The 22,179-nt window shown below is 40.3% G+C and overlaps 1 protein-coding gene across 5 annotated transcripts in view; it reads right to left on the bottom strand.

The window, feature by feature from the left end:
• Positions 1–22,179, bottom strand: part of Zfyve16 (zinc finger FYVE-type containing 16) — a 64,081-nt gene that overhangs the window by 26,605 nt on the left and 15,297 nt on the right. For 3 of the 5 annotated variants that reach the window (XM_015998997.3, XM_015998998.3, XM_006980487.4), the window contains 10 exons: positions 21,609–21,717; positions 18,340–20,582; positions 16,652–16,748; positions 13,888–14,049; positions 11,337–11,479; positions 8,769–9,147; positions 7,127–7,249; positions 5,660–5,815; positions 4,802–5,026; positions 1,396–1,478 (listed from right to left, as the gene is read on the bottom strand). In XM_015998997.3, the coding sequence (XP_015854483.1) occupies positions 1,396–1,478; positions 4,802–5,026; positions 5,660–5,815; positions 7,127–7,249; positions 8,769–9,147; positions 11,337–11,479; positions 13,888–14,049; positions 16,652–16,748; positions 18,340–20,582; positions 21,609–21,678 (3,681 nt within the window). In that variant the 5' untranslated portion in view covers positions 21,679–21,717. The remainder of the gene's footprint in view (positions 1–1,395; positions 1,479–4,801; positions 5,027–5,659; positions 5,816–7,126; positions 7,250–8,768; positions 9,148–11,336; positions 11,480–13,887; positions 14,050–16,651; positions 16,749–18,339; positions 20,583–21,608; positions 21,718–22,179) is intronic. The other 2 variants (XM_076552066.1, XM_042261620.2) reach the window with 1 other exon arrangement.

Raw genomic sequence — 22,179 nt, forward strand, 5'->3', positions numbered from 1 at the left:
TGTAAGTCTTCTGACACAGTCCTATCAAAATGCTATCCAGAAACAGCCCCAACTAGAAAAACATAACACCCATATAAAAGAAAAAAAACAACCCATAAACTAATCCTTCCAACTACTACTCAAAGGTAACAAAGACTATTCTCACAAAGAAGTCGATGGTATTTGGAGACCGCTCTCCTTTCCTTTTACAGCTCTCCCCAAATAGCAAACTTATCTTCATAAGTGTGCCCAAAGGCTCATATGTTAAAGGCTTGTTCACAGCTCATGGTGCTACTGGGAGGGGTGGAGGATCTAGAAGGTGAGGCCTAGGATTCTAGAGGCATGCCTTTGTAGAGAACAGTAGGATTCTAGAGGCATGCCTCTGTAGAGAACAGTAGGATTCTAGAGGCATGCCTCTGTAGAGAACAGTAGGATTCTAGAGGCATGCCTCTGTAGAGAACAGTAGGATTCTAGAGGCATGCCTTTGTAGAGAACAGTAGGATTCTAGAGGCATGCCTTTGTAGAGAACAGTAGGATTCTAGAGGCATGCCTTTGTAGAGAACAGTAGGATTCTAGAGGCATGCCCTTGTAGAGAACAGTAGGATTCTAGAGGCATGCCTTTGTAGAGAACAGTAGGATTCTAGAGGCATGCCTTTGTAGAGAACAGTAGGATTCTAGAGGCATGCCTTTGTAGAGAGTGGTAGGATTTAAGCCCCTTCCAGTTTCTTCCTTTGCTTCCCAGGCACTATAAGATAAGTGGCTTCTTCTATCAAGTACTCCCTCATGATGCTGCCACATGCTTAAAACAACAGAGTCAAGTGACTCTGGACTAAATCTTCTGAAGTCATAGCAACAGTAAACCATTCTCTTTATAAGATTATCTCCTGTATTTTGAAAAAGTAACAGAAACTAAGAGCCTTCAAGCTAGCTGTAGATGGGAAATTGAAAGTAGGTTTACTAAATATCTTCATATATTAATAAGTAAATACAAAATGACAAAAGTTATGGGTAGAAAGGAGCCTCAGATATCATGCTATCTAGGCTTTTCTACTACAAATGAAGACACCAAGGTCATAATTTGTTCAAAATCACAAAGCTGGTTTACATTACTAACACTTTGACCAAGGCTTTGTCAATTTCCAAGGTTTGTGAAGAAGTCTCCCATTACCCCAGGACATAAGAACAACAGCAGAGCTAAGCAAAGGGCAGTCAGAATCAGGGACACATAAATCAGGAGACACTGTATTCTAAAATGAAGCAGAGCTCACTTATGTGAAGTGGTTTAGGATTTATTATAAATGAGTTTTCAAATGCCAAATACTCCAAATTAAAATGGACAATAAAATGAGGTGAAATATACTAAATAAGAGTTTAAAGAAACAGAACTTAAAACAACACAATAGTTCAGTTACTTACAACAAGTAAGTTCATAATAGTGTGTCCTATTTCTCCAAAAAGAGGTTTTCTGCCTCTGACACTTGTTAGAGGAGCAGGATATGCTGCACATAAAAAAGAATAATTGGTTACTATCAACAATAACAGAAAGTCCTAAGTTTATTTTTAATTTCAAACAAACAGTACATATAAATAACACTCAGTCAGTAATCAGAGAGAAATAAAGATGCCCATGCATCTGCTAGGTACTACACTAACTGGTAACCTTTCATGGACTGCCTTATTTAAATCTACAACAAGGCTATCTACACTTACATACAGATAAGAAAATTGAGACAAAAATAAACTTGTTCACTTAACTGTGGAAAAAGATTTGAAACTAGACTTTTCTGATTCCAAAGCATTTAATGTTTTATTTTGCTTTCATAAAATTCCAATGGAGAAAAATTACAATACCTGCTTTGACTCATATAAAATTTTTCTAATTTAAAGAGAAATAGAAAAAATTTGGCATTCTGATGTTTCCTGCTGTGGTGTTGGGGACTGAATTCAGGGCTTTGTACACACTACGTCAGAACTATACCACTGAACTATAAACCTAGTTCTCCAAAATAGAGACTTTAAAGATATTTACAGTCAATATTAAATTGTGGTAATTCAAAAATGGTAATATATTTTTATAGTCCTTAGGTCATGATGACAAGGGCCTTGTCGAATGTCTACTCTCTCATTAGGGTGCACTATATATACAGAACTAAAGAGAAGATGCCTGCTACCAACACAGAAAGACCCTGAAGCTGCAAAAAGAAGTAGACTATTTCTATGATGACAAAAACCTGATGCACTTTTGACTTTAAGTGCTCTGTTTTTGAGATAAGCATCTAATCTTTCTGATATCTACTATACAAATACTCTTCCCTCAACTTCTAAGGAACAATGCACATCTGGCACTACCTATTTTATAACCTTGAGTCGGAGCAGCACATTCTTGCTAGTACAAACACATTTTGTAATTTTCAAAAAGAACTCCTAGGTTATTTGGACAACAGAAGGTCTAGACTGGAAAAAGCACAATTAGTGTTAAAAGACATGAAAACTATAAAGGATGTGATTAATAGAAATACGGGGTTTTTAACCTCATCTTTTCATGAGTGAGGCACATCCCTGTAAATGGTTAGAGGTAATTTTATTTAAGACACTGAACAGGCTATGGCTTAGAATGTCATGCTATCAGTGTTACAGTCTTATCATTAATGATGTTTGATGATCTGAGAAAGCTATTTTCATCCTTAATCTTGGGACTTTAACTTTTGTTATTAAATTTACCACATATATATTCCGTTGAAAAATCTGAGTCATATCTAAACAGGCATGAGTACCATTAACTTCAGTGTCAGTCTATCTAAGGTCTAGTAGAATATAACAAATACAGAACATTGTTGAGGCTAGTTAATCTCCATTGATGACTCTTCCCACCACTATTACACAGCTTTGCAGTTTCAATGCTGTGACCTTTTGAGAAATTCTTCATGTTACCACATAGTTTTCTAAACATCACTGTAAGAAAACCAGTCTTATTTTTAGGTGCTACTGGCCAAACTACTGGCCAATCCTACAGGTCATATAACCCATAATGACTGACGGTCAACTAGTATATTGCCTAATCTTCAATAAAGACAGCACTCAAATGTTATTATCAGCAACAAAACATTGGGATGGATGAAGAAAACAGTGGCTCAGAGTAAAATGCTGTCAATTCTTAGAATTACACACAAAATCTGAGATTAAAGTTAACTTTTTTCATAATAGAATCAAATGTTTAAATCTTAAATAATAAGGAATGCCTATGATCAAAGTCAGAATTTAATAGTTTGTCAGGGGATTAAAATGAATTATCTTTCAGAACTGCCTATTCTGAAATAGTGTGGGAGAGCAGCTCCCACATTTTTCCCCCAGGGTACTCTTGTGGAGGGTAAAGTGAGAAACATCTAGATAAAAGGATAGAGGCAAAAGAGAAAACACAGGACTGCCTCAGGGGGGCCCAGATCCTTATCCACCAGCCCCTCCTGTCTCTTCTAAAGGACTATTTATAGGAATGCCAAGAGGAGGAGCAAAAGACCTCCCCCTAGCTCAGCCAAGTGTAGACCCTTCCAATCACCTAGTAACCATGCACATGGTCAAACAATCCTCTAATGCAGCCCTGCTGGGTAAAGCAAGCTCAGATCTCACTAGGAAACCTTTGTGGGCCTCCACAAAGCAGAAATAACTTTTATTTTTCCCAACACTAAACTGTCTCCAATATAATACCTACTCAATTATTTAAATCACATACATCACAGTTAGATACAAACAATATGCTGCTGATTAACAAAAATTACTTCTTTAAAAAGCCAGGAATAAAGGTGCAGAGGAATGTTTAAAGTTAACATTAGAAACAATTTTGAAATTACAAATACACACACACACACACACACACACACACACACACACACACACACACGTCTGACCATTACAATAGTGTTAGCATCTTCAGCTGTGTCAAAAGCAGGCATGTAAATACACACACAAGCATGTATCTAGGTGATACATTCTATAGCACTTTTGAATAATTAGCTAACCATTAGGAATATAAAAATCAAGTGAAGAAGGTAAAACTTAGGGAAATGGCAACCACCACCTCTAACCCACCATCTCTTAAAGTCATCAACTCCTAACTACACCAGCAAGGGGACAGGAGGGGGGGGAACAACAACACATGGGCCGACACAAACACACACTCATTTGTCTAATACTCAGTTAAACCAGAACTCAATAATACATGGTTTTAAGAAAACTTTAACAAAAGTAATAACGTAAAGAACAGTGTTTTCTTTTGAAATAGAAAAGTAAAACCAAGCATGGTGGTGCATGCCTGTAGTTTCAGCACTTGAGGAGTAAAGCAGGAGGAGCAGGAGTTCAAGGTCATTATCAGCTTCATGTAAGTCTAAGGGCTGAAAGTGGCCTCCACTTCATGAGACCCCATCTCAAAAAAATTTTAAATTTTAATTTTAAGGTAAATTATACAATTTATGAGCATCCTGAAAGTTCATGATACATCAACTTTGTCACACAAGCTTGATACAACCAGGTTGTCTTGGAAATTAAAAATCCACCAAATCAAAAGCAGTTCTACTAATCTAGTAAAAATTACTTAAAGCTGGGCAGTGGTGGCACACACCTTTAACCCCAGCATGAGGGAGGCAGATGCAGGCAGATCTCTGTGAGTTTGAGGCCAGCCTGGGCTACAGAGTGAGTTCCAGGAAAGGCACCAAAGCTACACAGAGAAACCTTATCTCGAGAAAAAAAAAAAATTTAAATAATTTCCCTGAATTTATTGCTTCATCATCAGTATATCTTAATATATGACATCTATTATTTTCAAACTTACCTTTGTATTCTGCTCCCAGTCTCAACATTAAGCGCATAGGAAAAACCTTTGCCCAAGGAATCTCAAGTTTCTGGATGAGAATGCCACAGAGAAAAGGACTCCTTGGTACTGGGAGATCGTCAAGTTTCTGAAAAGTAGGTGTAATAAACAGGAACCCTCCGTGATCCTTGCTATTGAGAAAACTCTCAGTAAAGGTCAGATTGTCCAAGTTTTCAATGTACTTTCCTGGAAATAATATCATTAATAAAAATATTTTAAGTTGCTATATTATTATTTTGATAAAGCATTCTGAGTCTGAATGTCCCAATATAAATTTTCTTAAGTAAAGCAATATACTTTCGTTTTGTTTTGTTTTTGTATTTCTACTTGTAAAGAAGCCTCTCTGTTTGGACTGGAGTACAGCTCTCTGGCCCTAGGTTCCATACATGGCACTACAAACACATTAAAAAGAAGGCGAGGGAGAGAAGAATCTGGTGCACACTGTGCACAGAGCCAAGCCACTCCTGGAGATTGGGTTGGGGACTGTAACAAAAATTTGAAAATGCTTCTAGTTTTAATTGTTTTTCTCCTTTGTGCATGGCAATAAGAAAAATCATCCCCCACATCTAGTACAGATGATAAGTATATAGATACATTAAAAAAATCAAGGAGGCAAAAGTATTTCCACATGTCTATGTGGAGACTTTCATCACATAAAATTCTAGATTTAAGGAAATTAATGGTGATTAAGCTCTTTGTAGAAACCATCAATTTCTTCACAAAATAAATCTTCAGTACAATTAGCATGGCTGAAATATAAATGCCTTTAACTACTTTATCCATCCCCTAGTCTCAGCAGTTTAAAATAAAATAGTATACCTTTTAAAGCATCCTTGTATATGGTGATGAACAGTCTAAAGATGTCCTTAGGAACTGTATCCTCATTTGGCAAACATAGCAACAGGATAATAATTTCTGCCTGTCCCAAGCCATGCAATCCATTGGTTGAGAAGTACCAGTATTTATCTGAGGCATCTTGAGGAATAATGGTATACAACTATAAATGTCAATTTTTTATTTAAAAACTAAACATTGTTCTTGAGTAAATCACAATTTATCAAATTTTTTAAATTCTATGATAAAAACTTTAAGCGTTTAGGATTCATGTAAGAAAAGCCCAAAGATTATTGTAGGCGTCAAGTAATAGCAGTAAGAAACTCTAACTCTGTAAAAGATGCACTAAAATGCTAGAAAGAATTGCATTTGTTTCAGCGAGGGAAAACAACTGAGTAGTAAAGATTATTTATTATTGAGGAAGATTTATTTCCTTAATTGACTTTAATTAGGTCACATCATTGACTTTAAAAATTCCTTCAATGTGGTGGCCCAGCATTTGAGAAACAGAGGAAGGCAGACTGCCCCAAGTCTGAGGCCTGCCTGATCTACAGAGTGAGTTCCAGGCCAGCCAAGAATATGTATTGAGTCTCTTTGTCAAAAAGAAAGAAAAGAAAAAGAAAAGAGGAAAAAGTCTTCATTGCTACCAAATCATAACTCCATTTCCCATAGTTGAATTCATCTAAAAGGATGAGAGCTAACAGGCACGTTTACAGTAAGCATCCTAATGCACTTCAGCTGGGCTGGGGTGGCCGCAGAGCAGCAGAATGCTTAGCTCCCACACACGATGCCCTAGGCTGAATAACCATGGGAGAGAGGGAGAGACCACAGGGAGGTAGGAGAGGATAGAGAGGGAGAGGAGAGGGGCAGGTAGGGGAGGATGGAGAGGGAGAGAGGGAGAGCGGCAGGTAGGGGAGGATGGAGAGGGAGAGAGGGAGAGGGGCAGATAGGGGAGGATGGAGAGGGAGAGAGGGAGAGGGGCAGGTAGGGGAGGATGGAGAGGGAGAGAGGGAGAGGGGCAGGTAGGGGAGGATGGAGAGGGAGAGAGGGAGAGGGGCAGGTAGGGGAGGATGGAGAGGGAGAGAGGGAGAGGGGCAGATAGGGGAGGATGGAGAGGGAGAGAGGGAGAGGGGCAGATAGGGGAGGATGGAGAGGGAGAGAGGGAGAGGGGCAGGTAGGGGAGGATGGAGAGGGAGAAGGCAAATGAAAAAAACAAAAACACCTCAACTGAGCTGAGCATGCCTGTGATCCCAGCACTCCAGAGGTAAAGACAGGAGAACCTCAAGTCTGAGGCCAATCATTGTTATATCTAGAATTGTATATAGTCACATTTGGCTGAAAAAAATCAATCCTGTTTCTTTTTCACTATTGTCAATCAAAATGTAACATGAAGATATAATTACTTTATATATCTTTATTTCAAAACAATCAGAAATATGAATCTCTACTTACAAAATACTAACTTGACATTCACAAGTAGGTTAGCATTTAGAATAAATGTGGCAGGAGGAAATCCTTCACCTTCAAGAAGCAAAATGATCTGCTCATGAGATGGGTGTTCATGTATTACAGGCACTAAATGACAGAAATATATTAATCAGGATAAATATCCTCTCAAATATGCTTGCAATAAAATATGTTTAAATCTGTAATAGACTGATCAAATGTAAACAAAAACATGTTTCTTGCAACCAATTACCACTGTTTCATAATTACATACTCATTTTTACCTTCCTACCTACTAACATAGAACAAATAGCTATAACTAAAATATATGAATATATATATACATTCAATTACCATTTATTTATATATTTGTATGTTTTTCAAGTTTAAAAAAAAACACTTTTATCAAAAATGGATTCTAGGGCCTGCAAAGTGGCTTAGAGGGTTACATTTCTTGGCCATCCAAGTTGGATCCCCTAGAACCCATGGTGGAAGGAGACAGCTTTACCCAACCAAGTTATCCTCAGACCTCCACACACATGCTGTGCCATACACCAGCACTCACACACATCACACAGACATTCAAGTGGATTCTAATTCTGAAGAGAGTCTATGCTCAAGTTTCAGATGATGCTTGCTGCCATGGTATCAGTGAGAGGTAGTCAGAGCAATACAAAACTTGACAACCAACCAGAAAACATACACGATATTCCAAGAACAGAGCTTAAAACACTTTTGTCTCTCGAGGTAAGCTCACAAAATGTCTCTTAAAGGCAACACGACAATAGCAAGCATCATTTCTTTACATTAACAAGCAAACAACAACCCACACACCTATGTTTCAGATGTAAAGTAATGCTTGAGGCAGCAGGCATCTACCGTAGGGAGTGACTCTGAGGTGGGAGTTAGCTACAGTATCTCAGCTCATCTCTTTTCTCTTTTTACAAGGAAAATGGAGACCCAATGAGCTTAACTAAGATGTTTAAAGTCACACGTGAAGTAAGGAGCAAATGGTGACCTAAAATCCCTAGTTTGTCATTGAATTTAATGCTCTTTCTTTGGAAACCACGCTTCTTAAAGAAATAAAACACAAAAGCTAGAGTTAAAACCCCATACAGAAACACTGCCCCATTGTATTATACTTTAATTCACTCCACGTCAGAGACCCACATGCAATAAATGATTCAAAAGTTCAAATAGTTTTCTATTTGTTTTGTATAAATAAGACTTTCTAGCCGGGCGGTGGTGGCGCGCACCTTTAATCCCAGCACTCGGGAGGCAGAGCCAGGTGGATCTCTGTGAGTTCGAGGCCAGCCTGGGCTACCAAGTGAGTCCCAGGAGAGGCGCAAAGCTACACAGAGGAACCCTGTCTCGAAAAACCAAAAAAAAAAAAAAGACTTTCTATAAACTAAAGTTATCACTCCTTTTATATATCATAACAAAAATGTTTAAAATGCATTTCTTACACTAAAGACAAAATTAGTATGTTCTCTTAAAAGGTTATTGTCCCCCCAGGGTGGATATGGTAGCTCACACCTGTCCTCTCACAGGCCTGGTCTACACAGCAAATTTCATGGCAGCCACAGACCTTTTCTCGAAAGACCAAAACCAAGGATTCCTTTTCAATTCGAGGGAGCCACTATCCTACCTGATCCCTCTTCTCCAGATGTAGCCAGAAGGGGAGGCAGACCAACCTCATCTTCGGGTAGAAGACTAATCTTGGTGCAGACATGTGTGGCGATGCCACACAGTAACCTGTAGTCTGAGACACTGGCAATAGGCAAACCAGGGTGAGCGGGCACAACAAGAGGAGTAGGCGGCTCCTCGCTGTCCATGAAAACATCATCTTCTAGTGCGAAAGGGCCAAGCATGGGCAGGCCTTCAGTGCCTGTGCCCAGAGGCAGTTTTTCCACGGGTGCAACATGAGAACCAGGACTCGGAGTTATCTCAGTTCTTAGAATATCTCCTATTTCATTGTTTGGTTTTTCCACTCTAGTAGAATGGGTATGATCCACTCTATTTATAATCTGTAAAATAGGGGGAGAAAATAAATCAGTCCATCTTCTCTGTTCAAGAGTGAAATGTTGACCTCTATAACCAAACATGTTTTAATAAAAATAAAAGAAACCAATATAGGCTCCTAAAGTCTTCTAAAGTTGAGTTTCCAAGAGATAGTGACCCTCCAACTTCCCTGAGTTCAGGAGCACCAGGGGTGGTTAATGGCTGTGCCCCGTTACACAGTGACCAGCTTAGCTCAGCTAACATTCCCTCCTTCTTGTAACCATCAAAACAGCCTGGAAGGTAGGGGAGAAGAAAAAGGAGGGCAGCAGAGGAGCGGCTGGGAAGTAGAGTGTTGAGTCCGCAAGAGCAACCACCCAGAAAACGCTGCTGCCGGTCATCCTCACTGGAGCCTCTTCCTCTTTGAGACCATGCAGAGTAAGTATTAGGAAGTCATGGACGTTAGTGATATGTAGTCTGTCTGCAGCTTCCATTCTGTTGGAACAAGACTGAGAGCGGTGCTAGCTAAGGTATGTGCCCTTCGGTAGCCACTCCTGGCTGCTCAAGAGCTTTCACTTGCAGACAGTATACACTACCTGCCTTCTACTCACACCTGGTACAGCGTGCAAATGGAAGCAGAGATATCACCAACAAATACTTTCTTGAATGCTGGAAACCATTAAGATCATATCAATCTAAAGTAAATTATGCGTCTCAAAATTCAGTTCAGGGACTGCTGAACAATGCCACTCTCTACTGAAGTGATCTGGTTTTTAAAATATTCCTTTTCTTAAAATAGTGTCTCCTATTGGCTTATATAGTATACAGTTTATAAAACAAGTTTATTTATTTATTTTTTTTGGTTTTTACGAGACAGGGTTTCTCTGTGTAGCTTTGTGCCTTTTCTGGAACTCACTTGGTAGCCCAGGCTGGCCTCGAACTCACAGAGATCCGCTTGCCTGTGCCTCCCAAGTGCTGGGATTAAAGGCGTGCACCACCACCACCCAGCTAAGTTTATTATTTTTTTTTTTTTTTTTTTTTTTTTGGTTTTTCGAGACAGGGTTTCTCTGTGTAGCTTTGCGCCTTTCCTGGAGCTCACTTGGTAGCCCAGGCTGGCCTCGAACTCACAGAGATCCTCCTGGCTCTGCCTCCCGAGTGCTGGGATTAAAGGCGTGCGCCACCACCGCCCGGCCAGTTTATTATTTTTAATTAATAAATATTTTAGTTTTCCCTTAGTTTTAAAAACAGTAATTACAAATACATATAACCTACATCACATAACCTTTGGGGTTCTCTGTAACATTTAAAGCTTATGAAGAGGTTCTGAGATCTCTGTTAAAAATTGAGAATCACTGCCAGAAACGAGTATTAAGAAGGGAACAGTGGGGCTGGAGAGAGGGCCGGCAGGTCAGAGTGCGTGCTGTTCCTGCAGGACCAGAGTCTGATTACTAGACCCACACTGCAGGCTCAAAAGCACCTGTAGCTCCAGCTTCAGAGAATCCAGTGCCCTCTTCTGGCCTCTGTGGGTGCCTGTACATACATGTGCATACCCACACAGATAGACACACATACATATAAACTAAAATTAAAGTAAGTATCTTTTTTTTTTTTTTTTTTTTTTTTGGTTTTTCGAGACAGGGTTTCTCTGTGTAGCTTTGCGCCTTTCCTGGAGCTCACTTGGTAGCCCAGGCTGGCCTCGAACTCACAGAGATCCGCCTGGCTCTGCCTCCCGAGTGCTGGGATTAAAGGCGTGCGCCACCACCGCCCGGCTAAAGTAAGTATCTTAAAGGGTCAAATTTAAAATCTATTAACAACATTAATCCAAGCATATCTCAGATTTAAAGAATCGAGGTTCCATAGTAAAGCAAGTGTGATTACCTAAAAGATATGTTTACATTGTAGCATAATCTACTAAGTGTGTAAGAACAATATCTAAAGAAAAGTATTCAAAACACTTTCCTACTAAAAAAAATGCTAATGGTCATTGTGAGCTATTGGAAAAATGACGCTGACAGCCTGCTCCATCAACAGTTCCCACAACCTTCAACTCATAAATAATGCAGTTTGAAAAGTGCTATAAGGGAAGCACAAGACACAAAATATGCACACACATCTCTAGGCAAACTCAAGGCATCAAAGGATAAGCACACTAACAAGCACATGAGGAATTATCTACAGAATAAAACTTCATGTAACAGAAGTGATTTAGATTCCTTACTGTGGGTACATCAGGACAGATGGGACTAAAGTCATCGGGACATTTTTTATTTCCAGATGATAGTTTCGTTGTATCGGCAACCTCACCGTTAGGCAGTATGCCATCTGCAAACCATACTCTCTTCTGTTCTTTAGAGCATGGTCCTAAAAAGAGGTGAAAAGGTGAATTGTTTTAGATTGGCAATACTGCAGTAACACAATTCCAAACAGGTCAGTTAATGTTTTCAGAATCCTTCTGCTATTCATGGCAAGTCCTATATTCGTGGGGCTGCAGAATCCTAGGGAAAATGGCTTCCATAATCCATGTCCCTTAAGCAAAGCCCACGCCTATCTAATTCACACCAAGAAAGGGCGCTAGACCAGCTGTGGCCACGGGAGTCACCTGCTCGGAAAGGAAGGAGAACTAGTATACCTTCTGGACAGTGGGGAAGACATAAGGCTCTACTACTGAGGTCAAGTGTCTGGAGTAGCACACTAAGTCAGCTGTCCAGTGACAGAACAAACCACCGAGAAGATGACTTCATGGGAAGCTTTTGAGTCATAGTTTCAGAGGTTTTAGTCTGAGGTGGCTGAGCTCTATTTTCATAGGCTTGTGACAAGGTAGTACACCATGGTGGAGAAGATAAAGCAGAGCAGAGCAGAGCAGCTCACCTCATGGTGGCCAGGAAGCAGAGAAAGACACAAAACAAGGAAAAGACAAGACACATTCTTTCCAGGGATGTCCCCAGTGCTCTACATCCTCCAGCTAAGGCCCACCTTCTAGTCCCACCACCTCTCCTAAGGTCATCAGACAAGAAGCCATCATAGATGAACTCACCATTAGCTCAGAACCCTAGAAACCTAACCACTGTGCTAAAGCCTGACATCTGAACAATGGACCGGGGACCACACCCACAACACAATGTCTTTGGGGTCATGTCACATCCAAACCGTAGCAAGCAGTGACCAAATACAACTTAAGGGCTGAATAAGGTGCAGGGGTGAAAAGTAGAGACCAGAGCACAACAGACAAGCCAAGGAAATGATACAGCTGGCAGAAAGAAGTCAGTCTGAACCAAGGTGGGAAGAAGAGGAAAGTGGATCACTTACGAATTCAAGAGATCTGTTTGTGTTTTCACCTGATATGCAAACACTAACACTGTAGCTCTTAGAATACAGGCCATAAACCTTACTAATACTCATTACTGTATCCTCTCAAATCTAGGGGGAATGTCTATTTATAAGCAGGAAAATTTGTTTTTTGTTGTTGTTAGAAAGTATCCAGACAGAAAGGTTAAGAGAATTAAATTCAAATGATTTTAGAACAATATAAAAGCACAGGTAGTTTCATGTCTACTTTTCAAAATGGTGAAAACATGGAAAAAGTTGGGATTATGTGTACGTGTTTGCAACAAGGGTGGGTACCTTTCTTACATTTACAACAGTCTGGTAAGAATTTAGGTTGTTGATTCAAGAATATACCAATCATTTTTGACATAAATTTATTATCTTTAGCATTAAATACACAATTTCATAACTACATCTCTGTCCAAATATGATTATGAGTGATAATCTAATCCCCCAATGTCAGATTTAAATCAAATTTATCTTTAATTGATATTGACAGGTATTTTCTAAAATGTCACAGCTTTTGCTTCCAAAATAAATGTCTGCCAATATATACTGGCCCTATATGAGATTGAAAACAGCCCCAGCTAGAATAGCAGATAATTCAAAGGTTTAAAATAGATTTTGTGGTAGTGCATGTCTGTAACCAATGACTCATGGAAGGTTACTTGAGTTCAGAACCTTGAGACTAGCTTGAGTCTTAAAAACTAAAGACAATAAATAAATACTAGCTTGTTATTGTGGTAAAATATACAACTAAAGGGAAGTTTTTAAAGAAAGTTATTGACTTGTTATCCCTCGAACCCAAGCTTCTCTGTACCTTACTGCGCTCTTCTGCTGGAAGTGTGGAAGTACAAACCCTCGCCTCTGTCTGCTTGCTAACTAGCTGTGATGGGATGATGCTGGGGACAAATGTGCGATGGGCAGGGACTCTTTTAGCGCCACCAGCTTGTTGCAGGATCCCTGCAGCAGCAGGTGCAGCAGCAGCAATGTTGCATATCCCATGACTTTTCATCACTGCAAACATCAAATCTGGAACTCTGCCTCAGCTGCCAGGGCACAAGCCATAAAAAAAAACCCTTGATGCTTTCAGTACTTGTCATACGGCATTTTCCAGAGGTCACAGCTTCAGTCAAGGTGCTTTAGCTCCCAACCCCAAGGTCTAAGAGCTAAGCACCACCAGGTGACCCTCTCCGAGTGCCACTGTTGCCTTCTCCCCTTCCACTCACCAACCCTAGTGGTGGTGGCAGCTGCTTCCTGCAGTTATTTGCCTATGAGACTCCTGAGCATGTTTCCGTCTCCAACATACATGTTTAACCAATTCCCTGTATAAATCCCTCCTGACTCTTAACTGGTTTCTCTTTCCGGTCTAGACCCTGACTACTAGAGCATTTCTATGTGAATAATTTATCCTAGGTGTAAACCACACAGTTTACTCTGGTTACCTTCAACATTTGGTTGTTTCAATGCTGAGATGGGCAAAGTTGTAGGAGAAGGAATACTGGATGTGTGGGTCTCCTGAAGTGGCTGGGTGGTGGCACAATCATTAGAATGATTAGACTTAAGACAAGAACCACCTGGACTCATCATCCTTTCAAATGCCTGAGCTATAAAGGGGAAAGAATAGTATTAAAAACTCATGGTTTTAAACTTCCAGGTAAGCTACAATAAATATTTGATTTTCCAAGTTGTAAGGAGAAAGAAATAAATGTCCAATCAAGAGAAAGTGGTCTTGATAAAGATGTCCGAGTGACTAGAACAGGCTCCTTTCTTTAGCTGGCAGCATTCCACTTTGATAAGTTAGATTACTCCAGAGTGATTCTTTAAGACCTAAATAATTACTTCCTTAATACTTGGTTTAAATCCTTCACGGCTTTCTAATTGGAGCTAAACTCTAAGTTGTCTGAATGACAGGTCCTATAGGCTCTACATTCCTAGCCTCATCTCAGTACAACCCACTGACTCACCACGAGCCAGTGACCTCCACCTCCTCGTTCTTCAAGTTAAGCAAGTATAGCATGGGCTGTCTATTCTTCCCTCTGCCCAGATTGTTCTCTCTACAGGTTCTCACACATATATAGTCTATTTCTTTCAAGTTCCTAGCCACATATATTATCATAAAGCATTATCATGGTCACTGATATGTTCCTGTCTATCTGTACATTTTAGCTTTAAGCTTAGGGTATTATTTCCATCTGATGGCTTCTCTGTTTACTATCCCTTTATTCAAAAATTCCGTATCAAGAGGACATCTATTTTGTTCTCAGCTGGAGCTCCAGAATACAGAATACTATCTGAATATCACTGAATGATTTAAAAACAAAACAAAGCAGTACTAGCAATGGTATCTTCAGCCCCTCTCCAAACTGAATGCCTACAGCAGCTATCACTGCTACAACCCTTCCTTACTATCACTAAATGAGAGGACTCTTGGAAATGCTTCACTAACTAGTAACATGCACACAGGTTTACACTCTAGATCCCAAATCGACCTGACAGCATTCACATGCTGCTAAAACTTACACAATCTCAGCAGCTTTCTCACTGTCCACAATCTCTACCCAATCTTTCCTTCCATTCCTTCATTGAATTCATCCACAACCTTGGAATCATCTTTTTCTTATCTGATAACATTGCTGGAATGATCATTTCCATCATTTTCTAGTCTATGGTTGACATTTTCTTGTAATACATAACCATTAATAGCTCCCTAAATGAAACAATGTCAGATATTGAAACAGAATAAAAACAGGTATCTAAATAAATCCATCCCACAACACATTTGTGTGTGTGTGCATATGTGTGTGTGCATATGTGTGTGTGTGTGTGTGTGTGTGTGTGTGTGTGTGTGTATTTGATGGGAATTAAACTCATGGTCTTGAACATGCTAGGCAAGCACTCTACCATTGAGCTACATTTCCATTCCTCTATGTTCTATCTTTAATAGACCAAAATTTTATCTTAGTATTCTACTAAGTCTCTTTAATGAGCATCTCTCTCTCTCTCTCTTGGACTCTATTGTCAGAATGTCTCTTCTCAAAATCTGACCTGCCAACTCAAATGTTCCTGGCTTTTAAGCAGAAAATTTTACGTGGGAACTTGCTCTAAAATGTGAATTCTAGCACACTGCTTGGGTTAATAGCCCTGGCAGCTGTCTTCTAGGCTACAGACACACTGCAAGAAGAAAAACAATTATAAGCATGTAGCTTCTTCATAAACAATGGCGATAACATAGAAATATTTTTTTAAATTATATTCTATTATCTTCCAGAGCATAGGTCAACATCAGGGAGTAGAACAGCTTACCTCGGGCTAACAGACTCACATCAGAGCTTTTTGGAGAATTGCTGAAAAAATTTATCTTCATTCAAAAGAGAAAAACAAATTATTATCAGGTATTTATTCTGCTGGCTGGCTAACAGGAGCTAGTTCATAGGCCTGCTCAAAAAGGTTCAAGTAATTTTCTCTGGGAATTAAATGATCTACAAAATCTTTGAAAATGCACGAACTACTCAAAAGAACAGACATGTATCTAGGGATGAAAGCACAGCATCACATACACACACACACACACACACACACACACACACATACATACACACACACACACACCCTGTGGAAACTCAAAGAAGACCACCAAGACCACTGCTGAAAATGGAAACTAGCTAGAGAGCCAAGGAACAATGGGAAGCATACACATGTAACGTTCTAAAAGCAAGGATGGAAAAAGATGGGACCAAAATGTGCAAACAGCATGGTGGTCCTATGGTTATCAAATCATACATAATACCTTATCTTTCATTCTCATTCCAGGCAATTGTCTAAGGATGACAACTACTACCTTGCCTTATAGATTAACTACAGTACCGAGCACCAATAAGGAAACTACTTGTGCACACGTTTCCACTAAGATGAGGAGGACAGTGAGGATGAACCAGCAGGCGGATGGAATGCAGCACATAGGAACTCAGTACCTGTTAAAAGGTAATCAACTGCCACTCCAGAACCTGAACACTTCCTTTCCAGACTGGTAGTATTAATTGTGAGAGTGGAACAAAAAGAGAAACCAAGCCTTGGGATGTCCCACCTAAGCCAGTAAGTCAACACTAGTCCCTGCCTTAAGAAAATAAAGAAGTTATCTTTGTCACAATCCAGTTACTCTTAACATAGATCAGTTAGTGTTAGAAGATATGTCAGGTCAATACTCACCTTTATTAATAGTCTCATAGCAGATTACACACACTCTTGCTTCCTTTTCTAGATACTGAAGCTTACATTTCCTATTACAGCAGACACCACAAAATACCTATAAAAATAAAATACTAAATTTATTTTTGTCTCAAGTATATTTATTAGAACAGGGGGACAGGAGCTCAAAACCTACTTTCTTTATTATAGGATTCCTTTTTCTAATTATCATAATCATAAACAGAATTATTTAATGTTCTTTGACAGTTAATCTTGACTGTCACTATTAGGGGGAATGAGAGATGTCTAGGAGTTCTGGGTATGTCTGGGAGGGTATTTACAGACAAGACTGGCACGTGGAGTAACAACTAGGGAAAGACATGCTCGGGACTTGAGCAGCACAGCCCAACAGACTAGAGCCTGGCAAGGGCAAGGGTGGAGGAGAAAGGCAGTGGGGACAAGCTGCACTCCTGCTGAGTCCACTGCTGCTGCCTTCGTTCATGGACAACAGACTCCAACCTCTTCAGCCATGCTGGCGACTCTCAGGGAGAGTCTCCAGGAAGTCCAGGCCCCCACATCACTTTTCTCAGAGGCTTCCAGTGTCTTGAACAAGGCAACAACTGCACTATCTGCCCTATACATCAGATAACCACTGCTGGACTAATGAGCCTCCTATCATCAAATCTAATACATCCCTGTAGAATTACACACATACATATATATTTATCCATATACATATATACATTATATATATATATATACACACATATATACACTAACTGTTTTTCTAGAGAACTCTAATATAAGGGCTATTTTATAATTTATAATCATGTCTGTGATAAGGAAATATTTTTTGAATCAATTATGTTAACTGAAAGGCAATAAAAACTTTAATAAATATGTCTATGATTTAAAAAGCTTCCTGTAGCAGCTAAATATATACCTTAGTGATAATGAGCTTGCCTACAGCTTTACACAGATCTGTTTTTCATAAGTAGGACATTATTTTGCTAAGATGTAATAGTCTGATCCAAAACCAACATATTACTGAAAAGTGCTAAATAAAAAGCACACCAGTTTTTGTTTTGTTTTGTTTTGTTTTTTGGGGTTTTTTTTGTTTTGTTTTGTTTTTTTCTGGAGCTGAGGACTGAACCCAGGGCCTTGTGCTTGCTAGGCAAGTGCTCTACCACTGAGCTAAATCCCCAACCCCGCACACCAGTTTTTAAAGACAATTTCCTTAGAGTTTATAGACAGTATCTTTATCATCAATAAGAACACAAACAAGGTCAGGTGTGGTATTCTATATAAGCCAGCTGGCTCTCTAGTATTTTCCTAGGCAGTGATCAGGAAACTGGCTGCAAAGTAGTCTTAAAATAAAGTATTTAAGGGCAAAGGGGAGCAGCAGCTCCCAACCTACAAGTTTTGGCTCTTTGGGGTCACATATCAGATATCCTGCTTATCAGGTATCTACATGATGATTCATAACAGAAGCAAAATTGCAGTTATGAAGTAGCAACAAAACGATTTTATGGTTGGGGGTCACCACAGCACGAGGAACTGTATTACAGGGTCACAGTATCAGGAGGGTTGAGAACCACTGCTCTAACAAGATAGAGAAGGGACTCACAATTTGCCTGATGAGAGAGGACCTAGTTTTAGTCTGCAGGACCAGGAAAGAAGAATAAAAAGCCAACGTTTGTATAACTTACTTTCCCACATGCTCGGCAGTGGTGTCGCCGTTTTGTAAAAGTGAATTTGACTTGGCAGTTCATACAGTTTGGAGCTTCTGAATCAGGAACCCAAGTCGGTTGTTTCTGGCCCAAAACCAAGCCTTCTTTGCAAATGTTTTCAGGCAGAGACTCCTTTGCAGTTACAAAACTGGATCCACCTTCAAAATTGCTTTCTATGTCAATGTAATTGGAATTGAAGCTAACCTGAGCATCAGGTATCTGGTCGGCAGAGCAAGTGGATGCAGTAATAGCATTTGCTGTGCTTGCCTCACTTTCTGGCACATCTGGAACATCTGGCCTATTCAGCTCCTTTGAACTCCTTGTTCCTGATGGAAGGCTAAGCGGCTGCTTAGGTCTGGCCCCTCCAACAGCCTGGGTGTTAATACTGGGGACCAGCAATTCCTTCACCATGTCAGACTGACTGGTAGGTAACCCTCTTTCAGTTGGAACTGTGCTTTCTCCTACGGAACGAACACCATTTTCTACTGTGTTTTCTTTAGCAATTGCTTCACAAATCACATCCCCTCCATTTTCACATGCAGCTCCTGCTTCAGCATTAAAATATGTGTCACCAGCATTTTCATCATTTAATCCTTTCGTATCCACCTGGTTCATATGAGAGTGCAGATCATTTACAGTGTCTTCAGAAGACCTTGTGTTCTGAGGACACTGTTCCCTCAGGAAAGCATCAAGCTCCGCATCACTAATCAGCGTGCCACTTCTCCTGCTCTCATCGATATTAAAGTAATCTAACTCCTGCCCGTCCATGTCACCACTGGCAAAAGTCAGACCTTCCCATCCGTCAGGAGACTCTGGGGCATTAGAAGCACAGAGTGCCATTTGAGACTCTGCAGCTACATTAGAGCTGGTATCCTCAGGGTACTCCAAAGATTCACCACTGATTACCATCTCTTCAGGTTCAACCTTTCCATCCGCTTTCTTTTCATTTACTGGCTGAAGAAATATGTTCTTACACTTTTCCCTTTTCAAAAGCTCTGTCTCCCTCAAGAGTTCCCCATCTAAAACAGCGCTCTTCTGTATTTCTTCATGTGTGGTCATTACATCACCTTCCTGATCCTCAGACTCATCGGGAGGTAAAAAATCACCACGCACGTTATTGTCAGTTAACGGTCCACACAAAAACCCAGACGATGAAAGACAGGACAGTGGAGAGGGTGCCGCTTCCCTGGAAACATGTAAAGATGAAGAGGACACCTGGACTCTATCATTATTATCTTTAAGGTCTAAATTTCTTGAGTCTTCTTTTACAGACTGTTTCTTGAACACAGCAGTTCTATTTTCCTGAGAGGAAGGGTCAGGTAAGTTGAAATTTTCATCTTTTGAATCTGTGTCACTTAGGCATATCCCTTCATTCTTTGGACGACTGCAAGGCATAGCATTTGTGTTACCTCCTTCTTTGGAAGACTCTGTATTTGTGACTGCCACACCTACTCTCTCTTCTGCCAAGCAGCCATCACCTTTTAAAAACGCACAAGGAAGCCCCTTGTACTGTGGGTCATCTTTGGTGGTAGACGCTTCAGAACTTTGTTCAGTCAAAGCAGACGACATGTCAAAATCAATTGTTCCTAATTCATTAGAACTCTTTTCGTCCTTTAAATTTTCTGTTCCACTATACTTACAAGACTCAGAAAGTGCTGTGTCTACTTGTACACCCAATTCTTCACTCCCACTGCCTCTGCTCTGCAGGCCGGAGTTGATGCCATTCTCTCCTTCTCCAGCGGCATCACTACCACGGTGTGCTGAAGGGACAGGGGGAGCATCTGAAACCGAAGGCGAGTCCGGTGCGATCAAAGCAGTGACACTAGCCTTAGCGTCATCCGGCAACAACTGTTCAATGTCTTCTTCACTACTGGTGGCATGTTCTAAGTTACCCATGTCACTTATCAGGTCACAGACAGGTTTACTACATCTCCTCAGACACGAAGGCTGGACTTCATCTGAAGTACTAGCATCCACAGAAGAAAGAAGGTCAAGTCCTGCTACATTTTTTTCATTCTGTCTACAAGTTAACCCCTCATGTGTTTTCTCACTGAGGAAAGTCTCACTTGTCTCACAGCACCTTTCTGATGAGACACAACTGCCAATGCATCTTTGGTCCTTTGGCAGTAGCAAAGCCAGCTGTGGAGAGGCCGACTCTGAAGAAACTGAGCAGTGGTTAGAAGCATAGACATCCTGTGCATCTTGGAGATAATCCTGCTTATCTAATGAAAAGTAGAAACACCAAGTTATTCAGAAGGCCCAAATCAAATAAACATTACGAAGACACGTTTTCTAGAACTTGCAATCACCCTTTAATTTGCTCTGAACTGCTCTAGTTTTTACTTAATGCAGTTGTCCTGAGACAACAGAAACACTATAATAACTCAGCTACACTGTAAACCAAACCAAAGAGCCGATGAGCTACCATAGCTTTAGCTGCTTCTGTTCTGCCGTTGTCCTGAGGGGTGTTTTGTAAACCTGACACAAGCTAGTCATCTGAGAAGAGGAACCGCAATTAAGAAAATGCCTCCTGCCAGCACTCGGAAGGCTGAGGCAGGAGGATCTCTGTGAGTTTGAGGCCACTCTAGTCTACAGAGCGAGCTCCAGGACAGCCAGGACTGCTTCACAGAGAAACCCTGTCTCAAAAAACAAAAAAGAAAAAGAAAATGCTTCCACCATATGGCCTGTAGGCAGGTCTGTGAAGCATTATCTTGATTAATGGTTGATGTGAGAGGGCCAGCCCACTGTGGGTGGTGCTACTCTTGGCCAGGTGGTTCTAGAAAGGTTGTATAAAAAAGCAAGGTGCAAGCCATGCGAAACAAGCCATTAAGCAGTCCTCCATGGGCCCCGCTTCAATTCCTGATTTCCCTTCATGGTGGACTGTATACTGTAAGCTGAAATCAACCCTCTCCTCCTCAAGTCGCTTTTGGTCACAGTGTTTATCACAGGAATAGAAATCGAGCTAGGACAGCCCTCCCAATCCTAACTTCATTCTGAGGAAAGGCCATATCTTACAGTGATGACAGCTCAACTTACAGAGCTCTATCAAATGGCTTTTGTCTTCCTCATAAACATTTTCTTCTAAGTTTGTATCTACACAGTAACTTGTATTTCTGGTTATTGATCCTACTGGTATAAGAATAAATTAATATGTCACAATGAAATAAGGCAAACTTTTTAGATTGAAATCAAATTCTGTTGAAAGGACATTTTAAGATTCTACTGGCAAAGTAGAAAAACCAACAAACCTGGGTTCTGCTCAAAATCATCAAGAAGTTTGTCCAAGTCACTGACAGCTGCTTGAAAGTAACTGTCCATCCTACTTGTGGACTTACTCAGAATTTAATTCTTGTGTGTCTAGAAAATAAAAGTACAACATTATATTTAATTTTCTATCATACAAATATTATGCTATCTATTCTGCACCAATACAACTATCAAAGCAGAAACAAAATAAAATTAAAACTAGGTGTGATGGCGCACGCCTTTAACCCCAGCACTTGGGAGGCAGAGCCAGGTGGATCTCTGTGAGTTCCAGGCCAGCCTGGTCTACAGAGTGAGATCCAGGACATCCAGGACTCCTACACAGAGAAACTCTGTCTTGAAAAACCTAAATAAGTAATTAAAATTAAACAGTACTTCTTTTCCATAACACAGGTAGAAAATGCTCTCTGCATGCAAACGACAATACAACATCTGCACACACAAGCTCCTGCATGGGGGTACCATGAGTGTGTGTGATATGTACACAGAAGTATGCAGTTGGAGACCAGAGGAGGATAATGCGTATCTCCCTCTGTCACACTCTCCTCACTGAAC

The sequence above is a fragment of the Peromyscus maniculatus genome, chromosome 15 (genome assembly GCF_049852395.1).
Source record: "Peromyscus maniculatus bairdii isolate BWxNUB_F1_BW_parent chromosome 15, HU_Pman_BW_mat_3.1, whole genome shotgun sequence".
NCBI classification, from domain to species: Eukaryota; Metazoa; Chordata; class Mammalia; order Rodentia; family Cricetidae; genus Peromyscus; species Peromyscus maniculatus.